The following is a 27,290-nucleotide window of genomic DNA, read 5'->3' as shown; positions in this document are numbered from 1 at the left end:
CAGTTTCTTGGAGATAAATTGGTCATCATCAACAAACCATGTAGGCGTTCAGACAATCTATTTGAGATTTGACATCGGCTTGCTGAAAATGAGCTTGCTGTCATCTCTGTGTTTGCCACCGTCTGAATTATTCCCCTTTTTATTTGGATGTGTTGCTCCAGAAATGACATAGACTTACAGTCATGTTAAAAGCGCTTTGAATTAATTACTGCACTTTGTAAATAAATTCTCTGGTAAGCAAGGTCCCAACCCCATCCCCCCCCAAAATTGATGCATACCCCAACAGTCGGCCCTTTGTCCTCTTGTTATGGATTATTGCAAAGAGGAGGGGGAGAAAGGGGATGCTGTCTAAGTCACTCTTATTGATGAAGTGAACACAGCAGGGGTCCTTTGAGATAAAGACAATGGCAGTGTATATGGGGCTGGAGGGGACTTGAAATCCCTGCACATTCACAGCACATATATCATTATGAGCTTTTAGCAAAAGCTGTGCAGGAAATTGGAAAGGAGAAGATGGGACACTTTTGCTAGCGCTAAAATACCAGCTTTATCAAAGCAAAGTAGCATACTGCCACCATCAAGGCAAGGCCTAAGCCTCCTTTGTAGTTCCAGTCTCCAACTAGTAAATTTCATATTGCTTAATCAGAACAATTATATTCAGAGAAATTTAAAATCTTATTGATCATTAGAGCTGCCCCAGAAAGATGAAATGCATAATGGAAGCATGTGCATTTATTCAGATTTTTCCCTTTAGAAGTGATGCCTAGTTTAAGGAAGCATGTCAGTTTAATGCTCGTTTTACATGCGCTTCATCCCATCCAGCCAATATAAATGTCTGCGTCTTTCCAATAACCTCTGTTTTGTACACAAGCCAAAAAGCTATTAATATCAACTCTTATTTATTTGCGGTCGCAACTGAACTTTATTCTGGGTTATGACATGAAACTTTAAACGTGGCTGGTCAAAATTAGTGTGTTGTCATTAGTGACAATCCAAACATTACAGATAATATTGTCGGTTGAGTCTCAGCCAAAAAAAAGCTGCAGTAACCACAGAGGCAGCGAGTATTAGGATGGAGAAAGAGAGCGGCAAAGTCTGAAAGAAAAAGTATGTGAGAGAAAGCCGACATTTTCATCTCTCTCCCTTGGAATGCCACTCTGCAGAATAAACATAATCTTTAATATGACTCAGAGATGAGGTCATTTGCCTTTAACTGGTTTCGGCTTTAAATTACACACAAAGACATTGCCACAGAGACAACCTTGGAAAGCGAGAAAACCTACACTCTAAAGGAAAAAGGGAAGTCAATAGGTCTCTACCTGCAGGGGAGCAGAACAGTAATGGTGACCCTGTTGCCTTGCCAAGTCAATGTTGGCTTTCTCCAAATCCCCTCTTCACGAGGAGCACAATAGTGAACTTATACCTGCTGGGGGAGGCCGCGGGGATTAAGGAGGACAGACAGCACAATGTCATACTGATAGCTATGAGTTATCCGCTCAATAAAACTTCAAAGAACATTCCTAGATTTTTTGAGCACCACTGGTGCTGATATGGTGGTCTGTCAGGAGCATGGCAGGGGAGCCTTGGGCTAACAGAAAGGCTCTGTGCATTTCACTCCATCAAAGCCAACATCGACCCCTCGAATGTGCAGAGTGGCAGCAGACAAGTGTCGTCATCCAAGGGGGGCAGTAACTGCATTAGGGCCATGCTTGACAATACACAAGTGTGAATGGTAGATATGTCAGACAGGCGTTGAAATGTTGAAATGCTTCATTTGAGGGGATGTTATGGTGCTGTGAAAGGTCCTGTCTGTAGCACTTCATTGTAGAGAGATTTCTATTTGATCTGGAAGCATGACTTAGGTCCCGATAAAGCGAGGTGGGGAGAGATTTCTGGCTTTTGGAATTCACACTACAGACTTATTTATCTGAAAGATTTTCCAAGATAATTTGGGAAAATACAGAGAGCAAAGAATTCCCAGGTGAAAGAAAAAAACTGAAGGAAGCCTGATAGCAAGGGAATTCCAGACTACTTTCCCCTGATGCTTTTATCTTGCAAGGCTCCAAACCAGACTGCAGATTGCAAGATGAATCACAAAAACCACAGAGAGGATGTGATATAAACGAAAACAGAAACAGCATAGTGTATACGCACATAAGACCAGACAGAAGAAATTTAATTTGGTTAAAAGCGTGAGAATGAGAACAGACAAAAGCCAAGATGGCACACGCTGATCAATAGAAAGACAGATGCAGACAGACAGAAGGGCACAATTTATTGATCACACTCGCTGGGTAAAAGCAGTTTGGCTCAGCACAAAGGCCACAAGTCAGACATTCTGACATCAGTTTTTAATAATCTATCAGTCCGAACAGAAGACTTTAAAACTTCAAACAAACTCAAAATTATGATCGCGTTTTAACTATCAAGATCCAATACAGTGCTCTTTTTTTCCATAGAGATCAATTTAACTAACTCTGATCTGACTTGCTGAAAAGGAATATTGGATAAACTATCTGTCTGGAGAGGCAATTTTTACTACGTAGCTAGCTGGAAAATAAATTTTGCAGAGTGCATGCCCTCTCGCTGCCTTACATAATGAGTGCTGTGGCTGAGTGCAGTGACCTAGATCTCAGGTGGATGTTTGTAGAGTGACATTCTCCACAGGTTACTGCCTGGTCTAAAAACTGCTTTGCCACCAGTAAGCAGAGTCATTAATCTCTCATCTCGCCATGTGCATTACTGTAGCTGTATCTTATGACCTCTGCAGGCCAAACACATTGAGATGGGTGACACAGAAAGGACACCAGCATGAACAGGCAAAAAAACCACAGAACAGCTGACAATGCAAAGCTGAATTCCTGAGGAATTTGAGGAGATGACGGTGGGTACACGTACACAGGTACAAACAGGACTGAAATACTACTTAGGGAAGATGCAGTATAAAACAATATAATGCTATTGCACCTGTGAGTCTGAGATTTCCGAGGGTTTTTCAGTCAGGCTGCTGCTCTCTGCAGGGATCAAGTCGTTGTACTTGGTGCTGACATCCTCGTCCGAATAGTGAAGACTGCCTGGGCTGGGCCTGGGAGGAGACCTGATCAAAGAGTAAATGCACACAATTAGTTTGATTCAAACTGGTTGTCAAGCTTAACAAAAGAAACCCTGGCTTTTCAAAAACAAAACCTTTTGGAATAAATCAGGTTGTATTTTAAATGCCAGTACATCTCACTGGGTTGAGCAGGCTAATGGAGAGGCCCAGTTTCAAATCGACCACAAGACTGTTTTCTTCCAGCTTTCATGTCATCTCTCTGCTGCTCTATTCCAATAAATAGTAAAAAGAAACTTAAAGAATACTCCCAGTCTATTAAAACCTGGGTTAACTGTCTTATTACTTATTCTTTGTATAGATTTGTTCCTTTAAAATTAGAAATTGTAGTCAATACAGTTTTTGATAAACAAGCAAATGCCGTGACTCTAGATGTTCTCTCTAACGTCTGAGACACTACAGTTAGGGCTTCCTGTCAAGCTCACATGTGTTCTCTCTTTCAGTGTGTGTAGGAGGGCAACTAGATGAGAATCATGGGACACTCATGAGATGGCTGCTTACAGCCTGTCTCTTCTGCAGTGAATAATTTCCTTGATTCAGTCCTCACTGTGGGCTGTGGAATGTCAAACCACTAGGCTCTTGTGACTAAATTATAAACTGAACTCAAGGGGTCATCAAACAAATTGCAGCCTCAGGCTTTGCTCGGGTAAATGTTATTGCACACTACACAAAATGATGGCATGGATTAATGTGTCAGTGCGCATACTTAGGTTATCACATTTGGAATTCAGATAGAAGCTTAAAGAGAGGTGGCCGAGGAAAGGGAGGATCATTAAAGTGTGGGGGAAGGGAGGATAGGGACAAGGTGTTCAATGAACCTGAAAACTGAAAGAAAGATGGAATGGGAAAAACGTGAAATAGTTGGAAAAAAGCATTCCCTAAAATGGTGCGCTTCTGTCAGGGGTGTTTTCAGTAAATATGAGAGTAATAAAAAAGCTCTTGGTTCCTAATCTCCTCCACATTTTCCACTGTTCCTAGTCCTCCTAAATAAACACCCATCTGTTTCTGCTGATTGGTGCTGGTTTGGCGGAGACTACTTGGACATACTGACTCCTGTTGACTTTCCAGGCCACAGCGTCGGCCGGCAGTCGCTGCCAGTGGAGCTGCTGGAGTGCACACACAGCCGCTCCACACATTGAAAGTGCATTTGCATAAGCATTTTCCATATAAATATATTTGGAGAGCATTTCAAAAATGCGGGTAAATTCCAGCAGTTTTCACAGGGCTGGTACTTTGAGTGCAGTGTGGACGAAATGGAAAACTCCACTGGGAAATCACAAAGCAAGCTCTAACTCAATTACACTCTGAGAGTTAAACTAAAGTTAATTCACTTAACTTTAGAAAATTGAAACATGTACAATGGAGTGCTCCTATACAATGAGCTCAAGTTTTTCTAATTCGTGTGCTCTTTCTACATGACTGAGAATCTTAGATTGACAATCTTGGTGTCATCTTTTATTCCTTTCTTAAATTTGACTCAAAGATCAAACCAGTCACATTTCCGCCTCCCTCCTAAATTTACATCATCTACCTCACGAACAGTCTTCAAATCCCAAGTGAAAACGTACTCTCTCGCCCTTGTTTTTCCCTTGAGTTTCAATTAGTTTATTAAGCTTGTGGATCAGGCAGCAGTAAAGGGCAGAGGTCCCTGCAGTTTGATCCTAAGCTGGTGAATCTGGCTAAAGGAATTGGATCAGTTATTTATCCTCTTGATATTTACCCTCTTGAGGTAATTTGAGGGGAGGTTTGCCCAAACAGTCTGCATGTGTTTTGTGGACCTGGAGAAGGGATTTGACCATGTCTCCTGGGACATCCTGTAGGAGGTGCTTCAGGAGGATGGGGCGACTGGCCCACTGGTGCAGTTGTACAGATCATCCAGTCCTTGTGCAACTGCAGCAAGACCCATTCCTGGTGGGAGTTGGACTCTGCCAGGGCTGCCATATTGAATAATTCTTTTCTTCTTCTTTTTTTCTATGCACATGTATATTCATTTATATACATTTGAGTATTGGAGGAGCGCCCTTGGAGGAGGGTCGCTACATTTGTACACAGCATGTCTACTGTTTTTACCTATTAATGTAAATGCAATCGACCTACTTCTACTACCCCTCTTAGTATGTTGTTGTGTTTTTTATGCGTTCTTTTATATCTTATATAAAAAAAATTAAACTGAGTATCACCAATACAGAAGTATAAATAATGCAATAACAAGCTATCTTTTTTCCCCAATTCTCCAGCATCCTTTAGTGATCCGTTTAACAACAAAGCTTTGCATCAGTGTAAATGTTACTGGATTTTTAAGTTAATGACAGAGGAAATTTCCCCCAGGAGTATAATTTTTCCATAATCACAGGTCTGAATTTTTATCTGCACTTATCCCCAGAAGGACTCCACAAAGTAACCTTCAGCAACTTGCATTCCTCTGTAGTCCTCTTAGCAAGCCCCCTCCTAACACAGCCAAACAAAGAATCGAGCCAAAGTGAAGAACAGCTATTGCGAGCCTACTGGGATATTATGATAAACTGCCCGTTTTAAAACACTGAGGAATCTCAGCCCACTTTCACCCCCTTCTCCTTGACTCGCATACACTGTTGAATGAGGCGTAAATTATTTATCAGCGCTCTCATTTGGACGGAGAAGGGTCCACTTAATCCTCTCACAGCAAAATTCAGTCAGCAGCACGTCAGGTAAGGAATGAGAACCAGAGGGTGAAATCAAATCTGCCCCCTGGTCTTTACTCATTACCAGGCTCTCTTGCTACAATCGCCTGAAGGGACTCATTAACATGTCTGAAGTGTTCGGAAGCTTTGTCACTCAAGAGTGTTTAAAACCATGTTAATCTACACTGAATTACCTCGCCGAGACCTCTTTAAACCCACAACCAGTGTCAAAGTTGGTTTCAAAAAACAAAAAGACGCTACTACAAAGCCAAGAAGGGATTGCACTCTTAATCCTTCCCTCTTGATCATAGAAGAATTTGAATGCCAAATCTGAGACGTATTTAGAGTTCTTTGGTTTGATAGCATGCCGTTTATGTGCTATTAGTGTGCACTCATTACTACTGCCATATATATATATATATATGTTTATGAGACCACACTTTATCTAAATTCTTTATATTTTACCAGATTGATGTGTTTATCTATTTTGATCTCCTTACAGGAAAAAGGTACACTTAAAGTTTAAGCGGGGCAGATTAAGTCATCGGTGTCCAACGGTACTGAAATCCCTGTGCGTTGAGATTCTCCACCAGACATATTGGCCCTTGTATTAAACTCTGAACAAATAATCTCCACATAGAGAAAATCTCTGTGAGGATCAGCTTCAAATGGCATTTGCTGTCTGACACAGTTCTGAATTAAAATGAATACAGGAGGATTAGGAACGTGTTTGATTTCTGATCCTGGTATAACGCAAAAGAACTTCATCCTGTCTTTGGTATTCAGAGACCAGAGATCAAGATGTGGCATTAATCTATAATCGGAGACTCAGGTGTTGGGATTTGGTTTCCTTCGCTATGGGCTGAGTTCAAAGAATGCTGACTGTACATCTGTGCATTCTTTCCCTCTGAGCCTCCCCCTTCAAGTCAGAGACACAGTAGTAGGAAGCTGCCTGGAAGCATCTCAAAGACCTGTGCCTGCTTTGATCTGTCCTCAAGGTTACACACACACATATACTCATAGAAAGACACAACCAAACATATTTCTCCAGCTTACTGTTACTTACCGGTATATAGAAACAGTCAGAGAATGCATTTGTCTCATTTGCATTCTTTTCACTCAAAGGATAGTAATATCCACATGACATAACTGACAGTCTGTCCAAAAACAACATGAAAGCAGCTGTCTATAAATCCACATCTTATATGCAGAATAAACAGGTTTTAATGAGCTAACACAAAGTGTGCAGTCACATCTAAACCTGGAGTTATGACTTAGTTCGTGCAGTATTCTCAGCACAGGTGTCAGTCACAGTGATTGGTTTTTAAAACAAGGCCATGGCCTCAAGATCAGTATTGCTGGGAATTCACAGAAATACAGAAGCTCATTAAGAGAGGCTGCAGTGAGTCTCTTTATATGCTGCTTTTAGATAGCGGAAGAAGTGCATTTGAGTTGTCAAGAGTATTTTTTTTTTCAACAGAGCTGAAAGTGTTTTCAGGCATGAGGTATAGCTTCCACAGATTACCCAATTATTTTTACCGTATGGCTGTTTCATTTGGACATTAAATTAAGCTTTTCTTTTAAATATTATCGGAACATGAATTTTCTTGGAAATGTGTTGCTCACTCACCTGGTGTAGACGCCGTTCTTCCGGCAGAAAGAGTTTTTTACAGACAGCCGTCGATTGTTAAGTTCCAGAGCTGGGAAACGTCCTTCATCCAGGCTTACCATATCTCCGTGGGTGAGAGCGTTACAGTTGGAGTTGTTACCTGGACACACGTACAGAGACACTGTGTGACCACAGGCCAGATGGACAGGCAGGTTAGTGTCTGGGAAAACTGATGGAACTACGTGATCTTTTTTTCCCCTTTAAATTCTCAATACTGAAATAACATTTTATTCCCAAAGCTGTCTACACTTTTTATTACATAGGCTTTTACTTCATCAGTCATGCCGTCAGATGTCATTGTGTTTATTTTAAAGGTTCAAATTGTTGAAGTAAATACAGCGGGGGGAGCTATTATTTGATTCCCTACTGAATTTGTAAGTTTGTTCACTTACAAAGAAACATACAGTCTCTAATTTTAGCGAGAAACAGAATATCAGCCAGAAATCCAGAAAAAACTCTACATAACAGTTATAAACTGATTTGTGATTGAGTGAATTAAGTATATGATCCCTAGGGGACAAACTGCCTGTGTGCTCGTGTGGCACACAGATTATAATCAATCAATTATAGATACTGATCTCAACTTGTTATGTGTGTAAAGCACGCCTGTCCAGAGAATATTTTCTTCCCTTCCAACCTCTCCACCACCATGGCCAAGACCAAACAGAGGAACAGTCTCCAGATCTCAATCCTCTTGAAAATCTGTTGCTGAAGCCAAGTAGCAGCCAAGAAAACGACGGGATTTAGAGAGTTTGAGTATAGCGAAGTAGGCCAAAGTACCTCCTGAAACGTGTTCAAACCCAGTGACCATCTCCAAAAAAGATATCTTACTTACTGCTTGGGTTTCTCCACCAAGTTGTGTTTTCCTTGATAACCAAATACTGATTTCACACATACATCTAAATCAATGTATAATTTTTATGATATGTTTTTTTATGGGTTTTTGTCACTCCATTAAAATCAAACAAAGAAATAGAGATCGTCCATTTCTTTGTAAGTGAGCAAACATACAAATTCAGCAAGGATCAGATAATTATTTCCCCCACTGTAGTAGTATTCATATTTATGACTTGCAGCAATAACTCACAATTTGTAAAAAAATACACTTCTTCACTTTCTAGCCAAGCGTAAGAAGAAAAGATCAATAAAACAAAATATGTAACTGGAGCCAAGAGCTGATTAACTTAGATACCCTGGGATTAGCTAGCTTGGGATGTTAATTAGTGAGGTTCAGAAGTGCTAGTTGTTGGATTGTGTTTTCCCTCATACAGCTAGCTGATTCCCTGTTTCCAGTCTTTGTTAGGTATTCCAACCATTTTAGACTCTAGCTTTTTATTAAACAGACAGCTCCAAGAGCTGTAATAATTCTTACAAAAAAACAGAGAAACATAAATATTTTAGACATCTGTCAAAAATTGTATGTTTTTATACCTAAACTTGAGCGCCAGGCTCTGCACCTCTCCAATAAGTCAGAAATTAATCAAGCATAAGATTCAAAAACCAAAACAATTTTTTTCTGTTCAGGAATGCAAGTAAAAAAAATGCAATTTGGCATCTGAATCAAAAATCAATAATGTGCTTTACTATATTTCCAGCTCTGTTGTAAAACATTACACTTGAAAATTCATGGATAACAACAATAATTATATTTTCGCATTAAATTAAATATCATTTTAGTTAAAGACCTTGCAGATAATGATGGTTTAACTGTTAAAAAAAGCATTAAAAAGATTTTGGTATTTACCAATACTATAAATTTAGGTCAGCCGCAGCATTATTGTTAATTCTGTATATAAAGAAGCACATTCATAATCTATAACCAATGACTGGGCTAAACTCACAATTGACATAAATGTTTAACTTTGACTTTAAGTGTCATGATTTTACTATATTAAACAATATGAACAGGATGGTTTCTATATAAGATTAATTTTTCGAGACTATTTCTCACCATGTTATAGGTTAGAAACACTTTCAGTCATCCTACAGGTGGCCACAGCCAGGCCAGGACCTGCATGGTTGCTCGAGGGTACTAAAGGTCAATTGGTGGTTATGCCAACACAGAGAAAAAGAAATAGCATTCGGTCGGTCCAGTGGCCTGGGCCAGATTCCTAGAGGAGGATATGGAGGCTTTGAGAGTGTCTTTGTGCTGGAATGAGAAGGAACCTCTTGTTTTCTCTCCATCAGTCAGAAAGATGGGCAGTGACCCACAGGGACCCCACCCCTCCCCTGCCTGGCAGTTAAACAGCCCTGGCAAAAGTGCTGAGCTGAGGGAAATACCCGCTGATGTCAGAGCTGCTCTGAATGGACAAGTATGCCCCCCGTTCCTGCTTCCTTTCTCTCTTTCTCTGCTTTTTATTCCCCTGCAACCCAGTCAGTGACCTGATTCATTCAAAAGCAGAATTCACCCCCCTACAAAACAAAGTTAACTCAATTTCTCTGCTCAGTATTTCAAAAGTAATAAAATAATAATAAAATCCCTGTAATAAGTTTTACTGTTTTATTTAAAAAAGGCAAGTTATCAGATTCCCTCCATGCCACCAGGCTGGAAGCGAAATACAAGCTTCCATGATAGTTAAATGTTCCACTTAGCTGCACAACTGTGTGTACTTACCTGATTCAGACTTTTTTGCATACTTCTTGCTCTGTCCTCTGATAATGAGGATGAAAACTAGCAGCAGAATGAAGATGAGTCCCACTAGAGCCACCACGACCAGGAACCACCATTCCTCATAGAAAGGAGCCACTTTTTGGGCTAGATAAGAAAAAAAACCCAGAAAATTGAAATTCATGCTTGTTAAAAACATGTAGCCACATTCCTGTGAAGTCTGAATGACCTAAGGGGATTTAATTAACCCCGAAAGTTAATGTAATTCAGTTCATTCAATTCTATTAACAATTACAAGAAAGCTCACCAGATATGGAGGGAGAAGGTAGACTCGGAGAGCCATAGCCGTAGTCGTTCACTCCAATGACCCGAAAGTCATAACTGACACCTTGTTTCAGGATGTCCATGTTAAATGTGTGCGATGTTGCATCCTTGGAGATGTCCTTGATTAAGATATCCCACAAACCCTCATCTGTAATGGAATTTTAATGGAAAAATTGGGTCGGAGGAGGCTGACGATATTCGTTAAGCAAGCAAAAAATATTTAAACAGTGTCAATATGTCATTGTTAACAGGCTGTTTGTTTGTTTGATACAAGGCTCCGGCCTGGCTGGCAGCTCCGAGGGTAATTGATAATTCTTAAAAATATTACACAATCCATCAATTTCACTGCTCTCGTAAAAATTTACAACCAACAAATTCTACAACATAAATAGCGGAGCAGCCATATTTCAAATGAAGCAGCGTTAGATGTCTTGCTGCTTGCTATGGAAATCATGCCAGAGATCATTTATTACACCCTGCTGCTTGTAAATAAATGTGTAGCTATGACTCCTTGATAGGGTACACAAATATAACCAAGTATGGATATAAATTTTTTATGTTGCTGAACTTTGACAAACATTTTAAAAAAAAACAGCGTAATTTGATCTAAAGGCAAAAATAACTTTTCAAGTAATTGGATACTATAGAAACTTTTCACCACCGGCATATGGATAAGGGGGATATGGGATATGGGACCCCCCCCCCCTCCATTTAATCTATACTGCCATAAAATACCTATCAGTCCTTGAAACCTTTAAAATGTAGGACTAGATAGCCTTTCCGATTCTCACTCAGGAGCAGTGAAACACATCTCTGCCTGTGAGTCACCTACCATCCATCACCCTCATTGCCATGCCAGGACTTGTCAATCACAGTTGAAACAGGATGCCAATTGTCTTGAATGTAGCGCCTGAATCAATAACCCATTAAAATGCCAGGGACACTGACTCCAGGGCAGCAGATGTTGACACTTTACACCACTTTCCTTAATCAAAATCTCACAGAAGGTAACATAAGGCCAGTGATGGGGCGATCCTGTAGAGCATGGAGTCTCCAAACGTCTTTCAAAAACATGCTTGCTTCCATTTGCACTCTTAGATGGAATCTCATGTCTCACAACCATATCAAATTGGGATATAGATTGGATATTTATTCTTAATATTTAGATATTAATTTCTAAGATTACAGCAAAATGTATTTTACAGTCCCCTTGGCTATGGATGGCTGACCCCTCTGATTCCCCAAGACCCCACTTTCAAAACCACTGTACTAAATCCCCTACCTGAGGGTCTGGCCTCAATTACATAGCGTGTTATGGGAGAACGTCCTGGGTCTCCAGGGGTCCAGTGAATGGTGAGGCCCGAACTGTAGCGCGTAATAAATGGCTCTCCAGGGGGTCCTGGGGCACCTGAGAAAGAATAACATAGTAATAAGTGTTTAAAGGGCTAGTGACAAAATGTCAGCTTTCCAAAACATCACTGCAACTACCTTCCCCTGGTCCTGTGGTGATATTTGCTTCCACCTCAGGCCCGTAGATGAAGGTCTTGGCCCGGATGCGGAAGTTGTACGTGACGCCATCTGCCAGGTCTCTGATCTTCAACCACAGAGGGCCGGTCCCCTTCACATCCACCGTCACTGTCTTACTGACGCCTGGGGGGGAGGGGGAGTGGAGACAGTCGGCACAGGCCACTGAAGACTCTAGACAAACACACCACATTTAAAGCAGGTCTTACACAGGCCAGGCAATGTGCAAGCACACCCAACATACGCAAATGCACACAGAAAGTAATGGAATTAGAAACATGTTTGCATTTTGGCACCGAAGCAGTGTATTATTTAAGATGATAGTAGTAGATATGTATAAGGTTGCAATGAATAATGAGCTGTTTATGTAATGGTTAGCGTAGCTCAAGAAATGCACATCACAAGATTGCAAGAAGGTCGACTGACACGCAAAAGCGTTGACTCTAAAACTTCAGATCTTGTAGTGTGCATTAAGCTTTTATAGCCAGCAGCCATTTAGTGCAGAGAAAACTGACATTGTTAAGAATTTGTTACCATCTACAGGTGTGGAGGGTTCATAGACCAGACGGTAGCCCTCAATGATGCCGTTAGGGAAGGTGGGCTCGCCCCAGGACACATTGACGGAGGTTGTGGTCAGTTCACTGAAGTGAATGAAGCTGGGAGCACTGGGAGCTGAAACATACAGATGTCAAAAACATCTAAAATTTTTGTAGAATGACTCTGTCAAATAATAAAAAACAACCAGATGAGTGGATTGAACAAAAAAACAACCCTTGCTTCACTAGCCTTCAGTTGAACTTCTCTCATGAAATACCAAGTAAATTTTTGCACGAGCCATTTTAATGTCATGACATATATTTCTTCTGTCTGATCAATACAGTGGTCCTTCCCATGGTTACATCAAAGGCCTCAAACAGAGGCATACATCTCTAATTCAGTTTTCTCATCTGAACAAAAAGCCTTGTTAAGGGAATTCTTGAGGCTAACAACAAAATATAGATAAACGTGGAAATATCACAATTCTCCACTGGTGCTGTTTCTTGTTTCTATAGTAGAACTCTTCTGGAGGTCCAGAACCACTGCTGCAAGTCTGAGTCTCCGCGCATGAGCAGAACTCCACTGATTATATAAAAAAAACTTTTTGTTAAACTACATACAGATTTAAAGGTTCTGCATTGCTTACGTATACTTGTTTGACCTTGGGCAGAGCAATTCATAATCACAATGAACACTCTTTGCCTCGAGACCCCATTATAACAGGCTGAACTCTTGAAACCACTGTGCTGAGAAACACATTTTCCTCTGCTGCCTTTAAGCTTCTTGAGCAGGGGGTGAGACGCTTGCAATAGACAAAGCCTCTTTGTTTAAAAAATAAAAAGGGATAACTATCCTCCTAATGCATGCCACCCCCTTCCCAGCTTGTCATCTGTTTCCTCCTCTCAAAACAGCAAGCACTGGGGAAAACAGAGGATCTGTGCACACCTTCCTTTTTCCCCTTTTTACTAGTCTGGGACACAGTAGTAAAACGCATCAAAAATGGCTTTTTGGAAGATAAATATTGTTTTGACACATTTGCAGATGGGCACGGAGGTAGAAAGTCCCACGAGTCACAGAAAGAAGAAGAAGAACAAAGAAAGGGGGCAACGCACGGGGTCCTTTTTGATAAAGCATGCCTGGAGACTCAAAGCTCGCTGACAAAATTTTCATAGCATCAGACAAAAGATGAAATTCAGCAAGTAAGTTTAGAATGGGTTAGCTGATTAGAAACTTATGCTCCGTGTGTGGCTCCGCTAACATCGTTTGGCATGCTGCTGACAACAATGATTAGCATCATCGTCAAATCAAATTCTTTCCCCATGGCTGACTCATCCACTTTGAGAAAACTCTCAGGGTTCTCTAAACTAACATCGGTGCTGCCACCAGCACATAAATATGACAAATGAATAAACACGGCTGTACACGCTCTAATTTATCTGCTTTAGTCTTGTCACGATGTTACCACATTTGTCTTAAGCTTGTCTTTTCTTTTAGAAAACATCTCCATCATGTGTGCGTGCGTTATATACAGAAATATTTGTTTTACTACACTGCTTGATCCCGACTGTTGTGCTCTTTCATACTGATAAACGATTTTGTATAGCCACGTCTGGCGTCTAATTGTCACATTTACCTGCTTGCTGAGTGCGTCCCCTCGTTGGTGGGCTTCGGGGTCCATCCCCAGCGGCGTTGAATGGAGCCACACTGATCATATAGGTGGTGTAGCCAGTCAAATTCTTCAGCTTCACCCCTCCTTCAGGCATAAACAGAGTCCGCATCCGCTCAGTCTCGTTCTTACGCTGGAATTCCCAAAAGTAAATCTACATGGAATAGCACAGACATAAATAAATATCTACAGATACTGTTCAGGGAATGCAGCAATTTCTGCTTCTATGAAACTCAGTCCCATTTCAAACTCCCCTATGGGAAATACACAATTATATTTTATTCCCTGCAAATGTTTTCTTGAGCAGCAGACGGAACCTTTTACTGAAACCCCCTCTGGAAAACGCTGTTCGCTAAAAGTGTAAAATTATCAATTTAATAGTGATTAACAACAGATGGATGTAATCTCATGTGAACCACTAAAATGTAAATATTTAATGATAAAAACAGAACACTGTTGTATTGTTACGCTGCACTCTAAAAGTGAGCCAGTAAGGCATGTTGAGCCTGTGCCAGACGCGGCACTTTGCAGAGACTCTGACCTTGTATCCCTGGATGTCTCCATTCTGTGCATCCACAGGTGGAGGGTCCCACGTCACATCCAGCTGGGTGGCTGTTGCGGACTGAATAGCCACATTCTGGGGCGGGGCCGTCGGCACTGTGACAGCCGTTCAGATATATCGCATTTAACGATGACGTTTTTCGATTTTAATATTTGTTTTCATTACTATGCTCATTGCGTTTACTAGGAAAATGACAGCCTCAAGGAGAAACTATTCAGTTAAAACTGAACAGACTTGGCATTTAAGAAAGATAAATGACCCCCCAAAATCTATTTGCCCATAAGAGGAAGTGTGCATACCTGCTTCTCCAACAAACACCTCCTGTGGAGGGCTGGTTGGCCCCTCACCCACGGCGTTGTACACACTCATGCGTATCTCATAACGCTTGTGTTTACTTAGCTCTGCAGTAGAAGTAAACAGTTTGGAATATAAGGTTAGGAATTATATCAAACACCAATCTGTGACATGTATGCAAAATCCCTACATGGGAATATCTTCCCATTTATGAAAGTCACCATTGCTCTGCAGTTAACTGTAAAGAGGTCTGCTGACCTCCTGGGGATCCATGTCTGCATCCCTACACCCCCCCCCTCCTGGTGCTCCAAACAATTAGTTGAAGTAGAAAACGGAATAAATAGGATATGATCCCTGAATGGTTTCACACCCACCCACACAACAACACTACACGGAATTTTACACTGCTGCCCTCGGAAGACATTTCTATTTCAATTACAAATTCACAGAGTGACACTGTAATTATGAGTCTGTCGAATTGTGCATTGTGGGGGTACAGGAGAAATATGTGACCATCTGCTTTTGCAGTGCTCATCCAAATAAGCTGACATGTGCAAACCAAAGAGCATGCTGGACCAGGCACGCTTGTGTATTCAGTGTTCAAGAATTTCTATGTACAAAGCGCTCCACTGGCCTCAGTAGAAGTGTTTGTACCGAGCAATGTGATTATAAGCAGCCAAATGTTGTGTTAATTTGCTTAACACTCTGAGTTCTCTATTCTAGGAAGCCGGGCACTTGAGAAAAAAATTGAGATTCAAAAGGAAAATAGTTTTGGTTTTGTTTTTTCAACCTAATTTGTTTGCAGATTGAATTATTGTGTTTATATGTGTGCTTTCGAGAGGCAGAGAGATAACGAAACTTACTGTCTAACTCATACTGGGTGAGCGTTGAATCACTCAGATTTCGGAGGCTGTAGGGAGCTGCACAAAAAAAAGGGATAAAAAAAAAGTCAAAATAAGAGCTGTTAAGTGGAGAGACAAAGGTAGTAGGGTTCAAAGTCAAAAATTTGCTGCTGTTAATGAGGGCAGCAACATTATTATAAGAAAAAACAACCCAATGATGGTGATCATAGCTCTGAATGAGCAACAGAGTGAGTCAACAAGAGGAAAATTATAGGCCAAGTTTCACAAAGCAGCAGAAAGAGAGAGGGCTCCAGAGTAAACCTAATAATAGCCTGCAGCTGATAACCACTGATCACAAGATGAAATGTTTTGCTGTGAAGTGTCAAGACCAGTGGGGAAATCTTGGCAACAGTATAGGCCTTTGTGAGAATTTTCCTCTAATGGAAAAGGGGCTGCTGACGCATAAAGACAGCATGTGAATAATCAACCATAACAGAGACTTATAATTATGTGTTACTGAAGTAAAGCGCAAGACTGTATTTCTTGATGTGTAATTTCTAACCTCGGTTATTTCTTTATGGTCTTTAAATTCATAATGTCACATTTCAAATCGCACACCGGAGAGTTCCAGTTAATGCAATATACCACTTGTTATAGTACACAATTCATTTTTCTTAGGATCCTATAGTGTAGGTGGTGGCATAATAAAATGTATTTTGTTGGTAGCAGTTATTTCTCACCAGAGAGCTCAGCCCAGGCGGATGCACTGTTGACTGTGTGAATATAACTGCGGAGACGGTCATACAGCAGCTCGCGGTATCGAATGCGAAAGCCCAGTAAGATACCATTTATCTTCTCCTCTGAGGGGGGCTGAGGAGAAAAATGCAGACTTACTGTTAGTCTAATGTAGCACATCACTGTACATCTGATACCTACAGATAGCCTGGAAGACTACATGCGATCCAAGTGATCCAACTCCTTTTAACAAGTTTTTTTCTTCACTGCTAAAAAACTGCCAAAACCCCCCCAGTTATTACTGACATTTGTCATTAACTTACCATCAACTAAGAAGATTTAGAGTAACTGTTATACACAGACAGAAAAAACAAAATCACGCCATGTCACACCAAGCTGAAGAAAAATCCCCTTTGATTAAACAATGAGAGGAACAAACCCACAGAAGAAAGAAAAAAAGCACAAGCAACTCTCGATCCTCATAAAGTCTACAAGTGTTCTCCATAAAACTAAAATTGTGTCTCAGAGCCTCCTGTTTTTCTTTTTATGACCTGTTAATTCAGGTGGGAATGCGGGTGAGGGTGCTTTTTATTACGCAGACAGTGTGGCAGTGTGTTTATCAGTCTATACTGTAAGTATAGGCCTTGCTGTTTGCTATCAAGCTCTCTTAGAAGCCACTTTCCCACACTTGAACAGATCACGAAGTTTGAAAACATATATATAAAGTTGTTTTGTTTGTTCTTACCTGCCAGCGGATCAGCACTGACGTTGTTGTGTATGGCGTGACAGAGAGAATCGAGGGCGCTTCGTCAGGCACTGGGGTAATAAAAGTGAAATAAATGAGCTAAATTGACCTGAAAATCTGCACAATTCAAGATGCTTAACCTATCCATGTGCAGTGGCATTCATGGAGCATAAATACACAACAGCCACAACAGAAGAACCATTGATGAGTCAGAAATAGCTGAGGGAAAGATCAGCAGAGTTTCTTGATTTGGATAAGCACCACTGGGCAAACTTTTGTTTTCTTTTATAAAGTTGCTCTTTTGTCTCATGATGGTGCAGTTGTTGTTGTCTTTGCCAGTAATGTCCAAATCACAGCAAAAGGCAAATTGATGCAGACATAAAACTGTTTTCACTATGATACAGATCAAAGTCATACCTCTGACTTTTTGTGTTTAAACTTAACCTACATTTTAAATAACAACTTGATACTATACACTAACATATAAAAGATGTCACAAAGGAATAGCTTGTTTTGTGAAAATGAACACTAGCGTTCACACTGGCTGACAGCTTGAGAGTGTCACTAAATGAAAATGACCACATTCACCAAGAAAGTGTCTTGCACAACACACCATCAATGTGTCATACATCAATATGACATGCATACATTCAAAAAATTACATACGAGTAAGCTTTAGAGGCACTTCTTATTAGCTACAGAGCAAGCCAGACAAGACATTTCCAGCTTTATACCAAGTTTGTGCTTAAGGATGAGTCACACAAGAGCAAAAATAGATGTTCAAAAAAGTTTATTTTTGAATAACTTGCAGTCGGCAGCCGAGTTGTCCCAAACCACTTTGTTGCCAAGCAGTTGTGGTAACCAATTGGTTGTCCAGACGTTAAGCATGTAACACCCTCAACCTCTGGGCCATGTTTAAGTGCAAGGTGATTGCACAAGTTGGCTGGTCACAGGAAACCTGTCTCCAAACAAGCACGTTTTGACTTGAACTTGGACTCTTTTAGTCTTACCTTAGTTAACAGCAATCAAAAATAGACCCACTTCTTTCTGATCAAGGTAAACGATGCATCATGTCATCAGATTTTTATGCTGTAAACGATGAGAATAAAGATTTTTGCTCATCGTGTTACTCTTACCATCCTGTAGAGTTGTGATTGCTTCACTTTCCTGACTGTACTCGCTGTCCCCTATGTCATTGGTGGCTTTTATTCTGAACTGGTAAGATGTGAAGGGTTTCAGCCTTAGGGATGAAAGCACAGAAAAGCACATCAATCTTTATCACAAACTGCAGCATTGAAACTTCTAACTTTTTAAACTCCATACATCAAAAAGAGAGTCTCACTGCGAGGTTTAGAAGCAAACTATTAGGCATACTTTAAACCAAACTGGAACCTTAATGGCAAATACAGTTTCACATTTGTACTTGCCAAATGCATTTCCATCGTTTACGTTCCAAACTGCAATCCTCTGGAAACATTATTCTTTAAAAGAACACATTTCTTATGCCAGCTATTCAAAAGCTAGGGGAATATTAAAGAGGAAGCGTCAGCAAGAAGTGTGAGAACACATTTGTTCTAATAAAGGGAATGTGAAAATTTACACCTTAACGTAACCAGATGTCGTTACTTGATGATACTCTACCTGGATACTATGTAGGTTGTGGCCTCGTGGCTGACAGATGCTGAGTGGACCGTCCAGTTGCTTTCAGGAAGCTCTCTTAGCTGGACCGTATAGTAGCGCACGGGGGACAGGCCGTCACTACCAGGCTCCCATGAAAGCAACACCTGGCGAGCCTGAACGTGTTTTTGAGGAACCAGGGGGCGGCTGGTAGGCTGAGGACGAGCTGGAGCAAAAACAGAGGCAAGTAAGGGAAAGAGAAACGGGCAACGGAATACAAGGACGACTGCTGTGTGCGCATGTGACACATGAATTGGGACAAACTGAGTGTTTGGAGAAGTTGCAGATGTGCGGGGGAAAAAATTGGAGCTATTAGAAACAGTTTTTTTTTAAATATACTTCTTGTTTTCCATTTACTCATATTTGCATGAGCTATGTAGAGCTGACAAGAAAGAAGAAAGTGTGATTCTGGTGCTGGAATGAAAAGTAGCTGAGAAACTAAAGTAGCATAGTACACGATCCACAACATGCCTTGAGGGAAGCAGATGGACTGATGCATTCTCACAATGACATCAGAGTGCTTCAATAAATACCCACAGGGCACAGACACTCCTCTAGAAAACACATCTGCTCGCTGAACTGTTGACTGGAAATGAACTAAGTGCAACAAAGGCTTAGTGCAGCTCTCTGCATGTTATGCCATTACGGAGATCATACACATGTGTCTGTTCTCAGGTCTCAGCACCATTTATACAACTGTTACTATATTTCCTGCATTGTTAGAGAAATACAAATTATGTTGCTACTACGCTTCCAAACACCACTTCATCAGCATCAGATGAAACATTTTATTCATATTCTCAATTAAATTGTTGTTTTTATGACTCCCCCACATATCCAGCGCTCGAATATGTCAGTATTAAAATCCACATCGAGTTACCTCTTTTCTCCGTGGTAACCACGAGCGCCTCGGCCGCCTCACCCCAGCCTTTCCTTGTCTGTGCCGTGATGCGAAACACATAGACAGTTTCTGGCTTGAGGTTAGTCACCATGTACTGGCGGGCGCTAGGGTTCAGCACATCCACTGTGGCTGTGTTGCTATTGGTAGAGTTGAGGTGGTACGTGATCTGGTAAGCTGGAGAAGAGACAAATGGTCTTAATAAAGCTGTCAAAGATGCTCTGGGTTAGAATGAAACATGTATTTCAGTGGTATCTGAAGAAACAGTTGTTTATACTGTTAATAAAAGGGAAATCAAGCTGCGCTGCAGACAGCTGTGTTCCTTCTGACAGGATTTCATTAGCATCTGCTCCTCTATGCTACTTTGTAGGTCTGTCACACTGGACAGTTTAAACTAAATTATCCAACAGATGTTTAATGGAATAAATACTCACAAGGAAATCCCCAGTAAGCCAACAAGAGAATCCCAGTCCCTTTATTGCAAACCGGAAAATAACAAGACTTGATTTCCCCCAACGAATACGGTCTAATCCACTTAGTTGGGGAAAAAAACCCAAATCAAAGTTTGCAAAAGTATGTTTACAATGATTGGGAGCAAAAACTGTTGCCATTGATTTCTAGAGTAGAATTAGGGGCCAAATCTTAATAAAAAACATTTTGTATGTACTAACCAAGTATAATGCCATTCGGCTGGGCAGGGGACTGCCAAATAAGGCGGACTGAGGTGGTCCGGACTTCAGGGAACAGGATACCCACTGGAGGTCCTGGGACTGTGAAGACCACACAAAGATTTAAAGTTTTTTTAGACATAACATATAAGTAGCCCCTCCCTTTTCTTAATTCTCTTACCAAAGTATTCAGCACAATATCAATTGCTATTTATTTTTACATAATTGGAATGCTCAATCTTGCTCTATCCTGTGTTCCTACCATCATCCAGGGTCCTTTCAAGAATAGGTGGAGAGCTCGGCCGTCCATCTCCAATCCGTGTGAATGCCAGAACTTGGATCTCATAGAGCACATATTTCCCCAGACCAGTCAGCTGGACACTGTGAGTGGCATTCCCCTCTACTGTCCAGAAGTGGACTGGACTGTCCGAGTCTTTTTCTTTATAAACCACCTGACTCGGTGAGGAGACAGGAGAAAGAGGTTGGGAAAAGTGAATGTGGAAATTAAGTAGGACAAATAGCCTCAAAAACCGCAACCATGCTGTGTATTTCACAGCTTAAAAGAAGCTCAAGTTTTTTCCAAACTAATTAGATGCCTCGGAAAGCTCAGTAAATAAAAGGTGTATAGCTGCCAAATATAAAAAGCAGAAATAGACCTTGTAGCCCAGAATGAGCCCATTCCTGTCCGGCTCTGGGACTTCAAACCAGCGCACCAGGATGCTGCTTGAAGTAGTTGCAAAGGCAGAGACGTTGGTGGGACCACTGGAGGGAACTGGGAACAATAAAGAGATTAGAGGGCTGGATAGTCTAGTGTTTGCCACATATTCCAAAAAGTCTGTCATATATGCTGTGTATGAGGGCAATTACTGTACATACGGATCTAAAATAGAGAAGGATTTATTATTTGTGTTTGCGTATGCACACAGAAGCTTCTATTATTTTGGCTTGGTGGAAAAAACCCTCAAGAATAGGGCTCTTCTCCTCCTTGGCACTCATCCTTGGACAGCATGCCTGATTCCTAATAATTTGCTGGAGTATGGGGAAAAAAAGAGCGCAGGAATTCCACATTTAAGTCCATGTGTTCTCAATTTCCTCAGACTCCATTCTTAGCTCCTTCCATGTCTTTCTGTCCAATGCCTGGTGAAAGCGTGAAAGCAGACGCAAGAATGGAAAAGCAGTGTCTTTGCTTATATTAAAGAGGCTATTAAAAATACTCTAGCAGGGCATCTGAGCAGGAAACAATCTGCTCATGGATTTACCATATGGCAAAGTGTTAAGTGTTTGTTTGACACCTCTAATATGACTAATAATAAAGATATTCAGCACAGATGCTGCAAATACAGTATCACAGAAGTAATCAGCGTGTTTTTATTTCTGGGTTGTGAAAATGTGTTTGATGTTCACACAAATATGTGTGAGGCAATTTAGGAATTTGACCTTTAACAGAAAAAAGAAGATTTGACTAATCTAATGAAGTTTGTGCATTACTTTTCCAAACAAAATAGCGTTTTTCCACAGCGTGGAACTCACCAGACTCCCGTGTCCTGCCTCTGACCGGTTGGCTCCAGGGTCCCACTCCAATGCCGTTTACAGCCTGGACCCTGACCTCATATTCTGTCCACTCCTCCAGGTCCTCAATAGTAAACTCTCTCTCCAGACGGTCGGTAATAACATGGGTGAGTGGATGGCCCTGTGAGCCTGCACGGGAGTACTGAACCCTGTAGCCCACCTGCTCTGCATTCCCATTATATTCCCATTCAGGCAAAGGCTGAGGGGAAGGAGATGGTGTTCACATTGAGAGAGATTGGACTGACTAACAGGTTTTTCTTACAGTGTGACATCACTAACAAAAACTGGCATTTTAGAAAAAGATTTCTCCTTACCATCCATCGTAACCAGAGGCTTGTTTCACTAGCGGTGCGCAGGGTGACGTTGGCAGGGGCCATGTCGGGAGGAGCTGGTAGGGTCTGAATTTTTCTGGAGGGCTGACTGGGAGGACTGGTACCCACTATGTTCACCTGACGCATCCGAAACCTGGTATATGGATTTGAACATCATAACATGAATCTCGCTTGAGAAAACACTTACTTGATTTCAGCTGTAGTCCTGAAACTGGGAATCTGGCAGCTTAAAATGAACCTGCAATGATCAGCATTATAGTCGCACTTGCATCCTCTTACATGAGGCTTATTGCATTTGAACAAGATCAGAGCGCTGAATATGAATAAAGCATGAATATGCTGTGGGGGGCTTATTTGCGTTGTGGCCTGAATATGCAAAACAGCAATTTTTTTGCATTTAACTATATTGAAATGAAAAGTGGCAGCGCTGATGTTGGAATGATGAGAACTATAGCTGTTGTGAGCCTTTAGGGATTGGCTCAGTGAAATGCTAATTGCTTATATTGAATGCGATCGTGAAAAACAAGCCAAGATAAAAATCAGGCATACACTTAAAAAAAACTTTTAAAATAATCTTGAATTCAAATGAAAGGAAAACATAATAAGATAAGCTGCTGGGACATGCTGAAATGAAAGTGCACATACACAAATGGCACATGATTACTTTCAATTAAAACTGGCATTGTTAAGTTGTTAACACTAATACTGATGTGACTTTGTGTGTCTGTACAAAAGTACAGTGCAGCAGATCAGTTTTTATTTGTTCTTTTCAGCATGTGTTCTGCCACAGGAGAATGTGTACTGAGGTGAATGTGTAGTATGTCTGCAGAAGTACTTTGTATTTAATAATTTTGGAACTCAGGTACACAGTAAAGATTCACAGAAACAGGTTTCCAGTAATTACCTGTATGAGGTATATGGGTTGAGACCTGGCACCTCTAAGGAGCGAGCCTCAGGTTCGTTGAACACCTGGTGGACCATCAACCAATCCTCATTTTCTCCTACTGCACCCACCTGGGAATAAGACAACAGATGAGTCAAATACTGCACCTCTCTTTCTGAGGAACCGAGGAAAGTAGTGAATTTTTACTGAACTTTTTAAATATAACTAAAAAACAAATAAATTATTAGTTCCAGTTAAAATCTGGCTCACCTGGGCCTCCACTAGCCAGCGGGAAATGGAAGTTTTGCCATCATAGCCAGGTTTGAACTGCAGGTTGATGGAGCGTGGGCCAATATTGGAAATTGCCATGTTGGTAGGAGGGCCAGGAAGCTCTGTGAGGAAGCAAAAAACAAACACACAAAACAATTAAAAGAGTCACATAAAGCAATAACTGGGCTGATATTACTATGTCACTGGAGAATGTGCACTAAGATATGGATATTTTTCTCTTGCTGCCTCTTCCACAGGGCAAGTTGTTGAGTCTGTGGACTACATAGGAAAATCCATCAACCACAGCACCCTCTTGTGGCAGAACAGATACTGCACACATATATTTCTCTGCTATCTCATCCTATTCTCTCCAGAGTGCTCCCACCTTCAGCCAAGACACCAAAAAAGAAGATTAGATTTGGAAAAGATGCTTACACACAGTACACAGATAGAGACAATGCCATGAATGTCAATTACACTGCAGTTATCTGGATATATGATTCAATCTGATATCCTACTTGTTTACACTTGAGCTAAATAAACAATAAGAATGGATTATTTACTGGTAATCCTGGAGAAGGGGGGGGGGGGCAAATCTGAAAATGGTGAATTCAAAGAACAGCAAGAAAGCATTTTTGCGTATATGAATATCAACACTTTTTGTGCTTGTCTAGGTAGGATTGGATAATTTATGCGAGTGCAAAAACGGATTCATTATTCATCATTTTTTACCTCATACTTTTTAAAATATTAAACCTACTAGGCAATCCCCTCTTCCCAAAGCGCAATATAGTTAACATAAATTCTAGTTGAAGACATTAATCCAAACCATAGCCCATCGGTATGACCCAGTATTTTTTGAAAAAAAGATATCATCATTGCCACATGGGGATACTAAACTGTTTTTTCCAAGATTGCTTAAATGTGAATATATTCAATCATAATGAAACGCAGATTATGTGTCGCTGTAAAATGACCACCTCTAAATTATTTGCATGACTGATTACTAAGGCTGCTTTTAGCTGGGTCATTACAGTACAGTTGCAGGCACATCGGCGTTTTCTTTATACCTATACAATGGGAGTAATTGCTATTCTGAACGTAAGTGCTACACTGAGGCCTGTTCTCAATAAAACAGCCTGTCATTTCACAGGTTTCACAGATGTACAGCCTCTAAATGTAGCTCCAGTAATTGACGTGGGCATTGTGTTTCTGTTGCACCGTTTTGCAAATATGAAATCATTAAACACTGTAAGCGTCCTTAATGCTATCGAGGGAGCTATTATTTCACGAATGTCGGGGAGATACGTGCATGTGCAGGTTTTTGGGTTTTTTTTGCTTCTGTCCTAGATGAGGTGACCGGGGTCAGATTTCATTGTGTCTGGCGCCAGACAACATTGAGTGTGCGCACCGAGTTCAATGCGTGACAGTAAATCTACGGGAAGGGAAGGTTCAGTAAAGGTCCCCAGTTGCTCATTAATTTGAATAAAGACACAATTTTGACTTGAGAATTAATTGAGCTTGGAAAGGTTTTATGATTGTTAATTGGAACTGCACACTGCCTGAGAATGAAGGCATGCGGATAAAGGTAGATATTGTCCGAACAAGTAAAAATGCTATGGCACTTGTAATGTCAATCAATTTTTCTAACACTTGCTTTTTGCAGGTATCATGTAAAAGCGTACTTTCATTCACTTTCACAACATGCCACCACCTCTCCTCAAAATAGACATGAACCGTTAACAGATTTTACAGGGACTATTTCTTCAAAGAGCACTCAACCAAGGATGAGTGATACTTAGCCTCAACACAATTGTGTAACGTCTTCTGTTCCAGAGGGCGCTCTCCAAGTACGGAAAAAATGAATGCTGACGATGTCTACAATGAGACTGAATGAACATCGAAACAGGAGCTGCCAATACAAACTGACATTTTGGAGAGGGACTTAAGTGGGCGGGCACAATTAAAGATGCAACTGCAATGTGAGAAATGTAGAATCTAGTGTGTATCCATTCTCACACATGAACTTTAGACAGTGTCAGAAAAATCTGGAAAATTGTCTTTTGTTTTTTGGGGGAAAGCGTTCTGCCGGAGGAGCTGACCACTCACAAGCTGTGAAGTCACTGAACTTTCAGTGCTTTTCTCATACTCGCAAGAATTGATGCAAGATGACACCACACAGGCTTGTAGTATGAGCTAGGAGGTTAAAGACTATTTAACATTCAATATACTGCAGTAATTTGTGTTGTCATGTGCACCTCTGCCTGGTGATGTTTGGAAAAGTTCAGTGCTGCAGTTCATGTCTAAAAGCTGCTTTTTTTTTTTTTTTTAATTACTCTTTCATATCATCTGGAATAAAAAATTTTGGGCACACAGGCTCTCATGTATCTGTAGTGAATGCTTGGTTACTAACCTGGTGGAACACCAGAGGAAATGGTGGAGGAGGACAGCACGCCCTGGCCCTTGGAGGTCATTCCTCCCACTTCAATAGTGTAGGTGGTGAGAGCAGTGAGCCCGGTGACCCTGTACTCTAAGGTGACATTGGGCAGGTAGTGGGTGACTCTGGTGTTTGTTCGGTTGTACTCCTCCCAAGAAATGCGGTAACCTAAGGAGAGGCAGTGATGAGTGGACACGGACAGAAAATCCTCCAAGGGAAAATCTGACAGCAGTTTTACTACAATAGCAACTCCAGGCTTGCGTGCTACAGGGCAAGCTAACAGAAATATTAAATTAACTTCATCAAAAATTGAATATAGCAAATTAAATAAGCCTGTGATTATACCTCCCTGCACTCACGCATCCTCCGCCCACTCCCATACACACATACAGACACACATGCTCACCCGCTCAAAGTTAATGCAATTTGCTCCTTGGCCAGCAGCTCTTTTCATGTGATTGCACAAAGCATTAAGCAGCATTTCTTGCCAAATCAATAATTTCACATGGCATGTCAGTGTTTGTCTCCTGGGAGCGTGCAACACATTGAAATGTTGGAAAATACTTTACAACATGCTGCTAAATATCAAGCTGTGCAAACATTTAACAATTTGTTAGCTAGATTCTTTAACGTAATACTCAAGAAAAAACATTCTGCATGTGAGTCGATGGAATGAAAGATTTACTGCACATTAAGCGACTGATAAGTCGATGGCGTGGTTGCATGAAAAATAATAGAAACAATATATTGGCCAGTATTATAGAAAAATCACTGAGTAGTAGGGAATGTAATTTTAAGAAAAGCCAAATAACCATTTCTGCACTCTTACCACTGAAAGATTCACTTTAATGATCTATCTCATCAGTCAATGTGATGTTTTATTGGTCTTTATTATGTCTGATAATTTAAGGACTTTTTGCCCTTTTATTACTATACTGTTTCATACTAAAATGGTCACATTTCTGTATATTTCTTCTACGATTGCAAAAGACTTGAGCAATGCCTCTCGAAGGGAGCCTTATTGAGAGATATTTCATATGGAGAGCTTGGGAGAGGAGACAATGTTGGCTGAAAAATGTCATTTTTCAAATATTCTTCTCTTTCTTTCTTTTTTTTTTTTCTCAAGTGTTGTCTTATTGCTGGTATATTCTGTCTGTGGCTTGGGAAGCACTATGTGCATGAACCCCCACAAAAAACAAAGAAAAACAACAACTAACGATAAAGAACCTCTCCTGGGCTGGCTTCAGTAAATGAGTTCAAGCAGCTGCAATATAAAACCAA

At 40.8% G+C, this 27,290-nt stretch overlaps 1 protein-coding gene across 5 annotated transcripts in view; it reads right to left on the bottom strand.

Annotated features, from left to right (window-relative positions):
• Window positions 1-27,290, bottom strand: part of sdk2b (sidekick cell adhesion molecule 2b) — a 280,187-nt gene that overhangs the window by 4,776 nt on the left and 248,121 nt on the right. For 2 of the 5 annotated variants that reach the window (XM_086304172.1, XM_086304174.1), the window contains 24 exons: window positions 25,986-26,177; window positions 23,573-23,694; window positions 23,324-23,433; window positions 22,402-22,552; window positions 22,049-22,286; window positions 21,175-21,290; window positions 20,781-20,970; window positions 20,522-20,620; window positions 19,833-20,027; window positions 18,917-19,118; window positions 18,412-18,515; window positions 17,276-17,346; window positions 16,536-16,665; window positions 15,817-15,873; window positions 14,959-15,060; window positions 14,639-14,754; window positions 14,065-14,251; window positions 12,429-12,566; window positions 11,859-12,068; window positions 11,653-11,778; window positions 10,354-10,518; window positions 10,053-10,193; window positions 7,400-7,559; window positions 2,968-3,097 (listed from right to left, as the gene is read on the bottom strand). In XM_086304172.1, the coding sequence (XP_086160298.1) occupies window positions 2,968-3,097; window positions 7,400-7,559; window positions 10,053-10,193; window positions 10,354-10,518; window positions 11,653-11,778; window positions 11,859-12,068; window positions 12,429-12,566; window positions 14,065-14,251; window positions 14,639-14,754; window positions 14,959-15,060; window positions 15,817-15,873; window positions 16,536-16,665; window positions 17,276-17,346; window positions 18,412-18,515; window positions 18,917-19,118; window positions 19,833-20,027; window positions 20,522-20,620; window positions 20,781-20,970; window positions 21,175-21,290; window positions 22,049-22,286; window positions 22,402-22,552; window positions 23,324-23,433; window positions 23,573-23,694; window positions 25,986-26,177 (3,452 nt within the window). The remainder of the gene's footprint in view (window positions 1-2,967; window positions 3,098-7,399; window positions 7,560-10,052; window positions 10,194-10,353; window positions 10,519-11,652; window positions 11,779-11,858; window positions 12,069-12,428; window positions 12,567-14,064; window positions 14,252-14,638; window positions 14,755-14,958; window positions 15,061-15,816; window positions 15,874-16,535; window positions 16,666-17,275; window positions 17,347-18,411; window positions 18,516-18,916; window positions 19,119-19,832; window positions 20,028-20,521; window positions 20,621-20,780; window positions 20,971-21,174; window positions 21,291-22,048; window positions 22,287-22,401; window positions 22,553-23,323; window positions 23,434-23,572; window positions 23,695-25,985; window positions 26,178-27,290) is intronic. The other 3 variants (XM_086304171.1, XM_086304175.1, XM_086304176.1) reach the window with 2 other exon arrangements.

The sequence above is a fragment of the Aulonocara sp. 'chitande type north' Nkhata Bay genome, linkage group LG8 (assembly GCF_057382095.1).
Source record: "Aulonocara sp. 'chitande type north' Nkhata Bay isolate Kocher_YH1m ecotype deep benthic linkage group LG8, A_spYH_male_GT1.1, whole genome shotgun sequence".
Taxonomy (NCBI): domain Eukaryota; kingdom Metazoa; phylum Chordata; class Actinopteri; order Cichliformes; family Cichlidae; genus Aulonocara; species Aulonocara sp. 'chitande type north' Nkhata Bay.
This window is presented reverse-complemented; position numbering and strand designations above follow the sequence as displayed.